Raw genomic sequence first — 2,552 nt, forward strand, 5'->3', positions numbered from 1 at the left:
CCCCCACCCTCACCTCGTCCGCCCCGCCCTGCAGCATTCATGTACCTGCGAGACCGCAATGGTGTCCACTGGGAGCTGGAGCAGGGGCGCCCCATTGAGCGCAGCGTCGCAGGCATTGTGGGGTAATCAACACCGCAAGGGAGGGTGCGTGGCATGGGACAGCACCCCCAGTTGGGGCATGGTGGGGTGCGCTGTTGCACGCTGTGCCCGTTGTGGGGCAGGAGGGCCGCTTTTCATGCCAATGTTGACCTGAATTACAAACCCAATCTGCATGTGATGCAACCCACCTTCTGATAGCGCCTTAAGAACTGCACCAATCCAGCTTCCAGCTGTGACACATTCAGCATCGATGCACATACATCGGCACGCCGTATCAACATTCCCGTGGCCCTCAAACTAACCCTGACAACTGTATGTAGCACCTCACCCTGCGCCGCCTGTGCACGAGCCGAGTCGCATTTTGCCACTTGTCCACCGCCCTGCACCAGCACACTTGCATGCATGGTCGTGTTGGCGACGGCGTCGCCCCGAAAATTGGAGTTGATGGGTCGTGTAAGCAGGGAGACACTTTCTGACACGAGATTGAGTGTCACAGACATGCACGGCAGCTGTGCAAGCCGCCCGCGTGCTGCACCGACCGACAGCCGGGCGCAAGTTGGTACGCACGCAGGAGGGTGGTTGCGCACATGGGCTCAACCGACTGAGATTGCGGACCTCATTGGCCACGCCCTGGCCCCCCGACGGCACCCATGCAGTAGCAGCACATATGACCTACAATTAAAACGGAAGCGACGCACGAAGGAGCCCTTCGTCACCACTACCAAAGGTCGAGTTACGTGCAGAGTGACATCAAAGATCGCGTGTGCGACTTGTGCTGCCCCAACTCGCGGCGCTGCCTCATCAGGCCGCACGGCATTTATCTGGAGGTACCTCAGAACTCAGTGGAGTTCAGTAGGGCCCACATATATCGCAGGATCTGGGAACCAGGATGGCTGAGGGCTCGGGGAGTCGCTGGCTAGCCTGTCTGGGCGCGCAGAGCGATGGCGGTGAGCACAATCGAATTTTTCTGGCTGTGCAATCACCTGCTGCTGGCCAGACGCGCGACTGCGGACACCCCGCCCGGCTCGCTGCTCTGTGGTGCCAACGCACCGAGCGCTTGCCCCTCGCTGCCGCTGCTCGGCCCCCGCCGGCCCCTCCCCATTTCCCGAAATCGGTACTCGCGCTCCCCAGACGCCACGCCTGAAGACGGCGCCGCCGCGGAGGCTCGCCGCAACGGCAGCGATGGCGGCGACGACGACGACCGCGCCGCCGCGGCCGCTGCGGACGACATGCCCAGCGGCGACCCGGCCAGCTACGAACTCGACGAGGACGAGGATGAGGACGATGACGAGGACGAGGACGACGATGAATACGAGGAAGACGACGACGAGGACGCCTCGGACAGCGACGGCGAGCTGCTTGAGGCAAACACGCCGCTCTGGTTTATGCACGGCGCGCACCTCGGTCGCGCGCAGCGCTCCCAGCTGTTCGCGGGCTGCCGGCGGCTCAGCGACGCCCCGCCGGAGCCTCTGAGCCCGGAGGAGCAGCCGATCGTGATGGATGTGCGGATGAGCACCGCGGGGGCGGGGCCGCGGGACGTGGTGAGGCACTGCGCGGGGTCGGTGGGGTGGCCGGGCGTGCGGCAAGGCGCACGCTCGGACCCTTGGTCCGGCGGGGGTGGCACGCCGCGAGGGCAGCGCCGCTGCGGGGCGCCGTCGGCTGGGGCGGGGGCGCAGGGGTGGCGGCGCCCGCGTGGGCGTGCAGCGAATTGGGAGGGCTGTTGGCACGCCCGCAGGTGGTGGGGCTGTGAGGGTTGCGGCTATTTGCAGGTCGCTGGGCGCTTGTGACTCTTTTGCCTCTATCGGGACCCATGTCCCCTCACCACACCCCAACTGACTGTCCCATGTGCGCCTGTCTGCTGCGCAGCCGCTGATCGGGCGCGGCAGCACGCCCGCGGAGAAGCGCCGCAGGACGCAGCCACCGCAAGCGCAGGAGGCGCCGGCAGTGGTCACTCGCAGCCGAGCCGCCACCGCCGCGCCGCCTCCGCAGCAGCAGCAGCAGCAGCCGCCATCCTCCAGCTCCCGCCGGGAGCGGCAGCAGCGGCGCGAGGGCGGCGGCGGCGGCGACGGCGGCGGCGGCCTGGTCAACACCGCGCGGCTGCTCGCTGCCCGGGAGTATGGGCTGTCCGGCGCCGCGCCCGGCTTTGCGCGCGCGCAGCAGCGGCACATTACCTGCGAGCGCCACTTGCCGGTGCACCCCCGGAAGGTGCGGGCGGGCTGGGCACTGCGCGCCCGCACGGGCGCGGGGCGCCCGCAGCTTAGCCCCGTAGCCCGCGCTCGCTGTCGAGCCGCGCCTTGTCTGCATGCCCGCTGCTTGCTCTCTGCCTGCCTGTGCTCTCCTGTCACGCCCTTGTCATAGACACATATCGTGTCATTTCACAACCCCACTGCACCCCACTCAGCCGGATGTGTATGTAGGAATGATAACACCCCCTCCCCACCGCACCGCACCCC

At 67.2% G+C, this 2,552-nt stretch overlaps 1 protein-coding gene across 1 annotated transcript in view; it reads left to right on the forward strand.

Moving 5' to 3' along the window:
• Window positions 1–988: 988 nt before the first annotated feature.
• MNEG_14633 (hypothetical protein) overlaps window positions 989–2,552 on the forward strand; it is a gene marked incomplete at both ends in the record, with an annotated part of 3,020 nt that continues 1,456 nt past the window's right edge. The window contains 3 exons of the mRNA XM_014036895.1: window positions 989–1,046; window positions 1,231–1,640; window positions 1,966–2,304. Of these exons, the coding sequence (XP_013892349.1) occupies window positions 989–1,046; window positions 1,231–1,640; window positions 1,966–2,304 (807 nt within the window). The remainder of the gene's footprint in view (window positions 1,047–1,230; window positions 1,641–1,965; window positions 2,305–2,552) is intronic.

This window comes from Monoraphidium neglectum (genome assembly GCF_000611645.1).
Source record: "Monoraphidium neglectum strain SAG 48.87 unplaced genomic scaffold scaffold04640, whole genome shotgun sequence".
Classification (NCBI taxonomy): Eukaryota; Viridiplantae; Chlorophyta; class Chlorophyceae; order Sphaeropleales; family Selenastraceae; genus Monoraphidium; species Monoraphidium neglectum.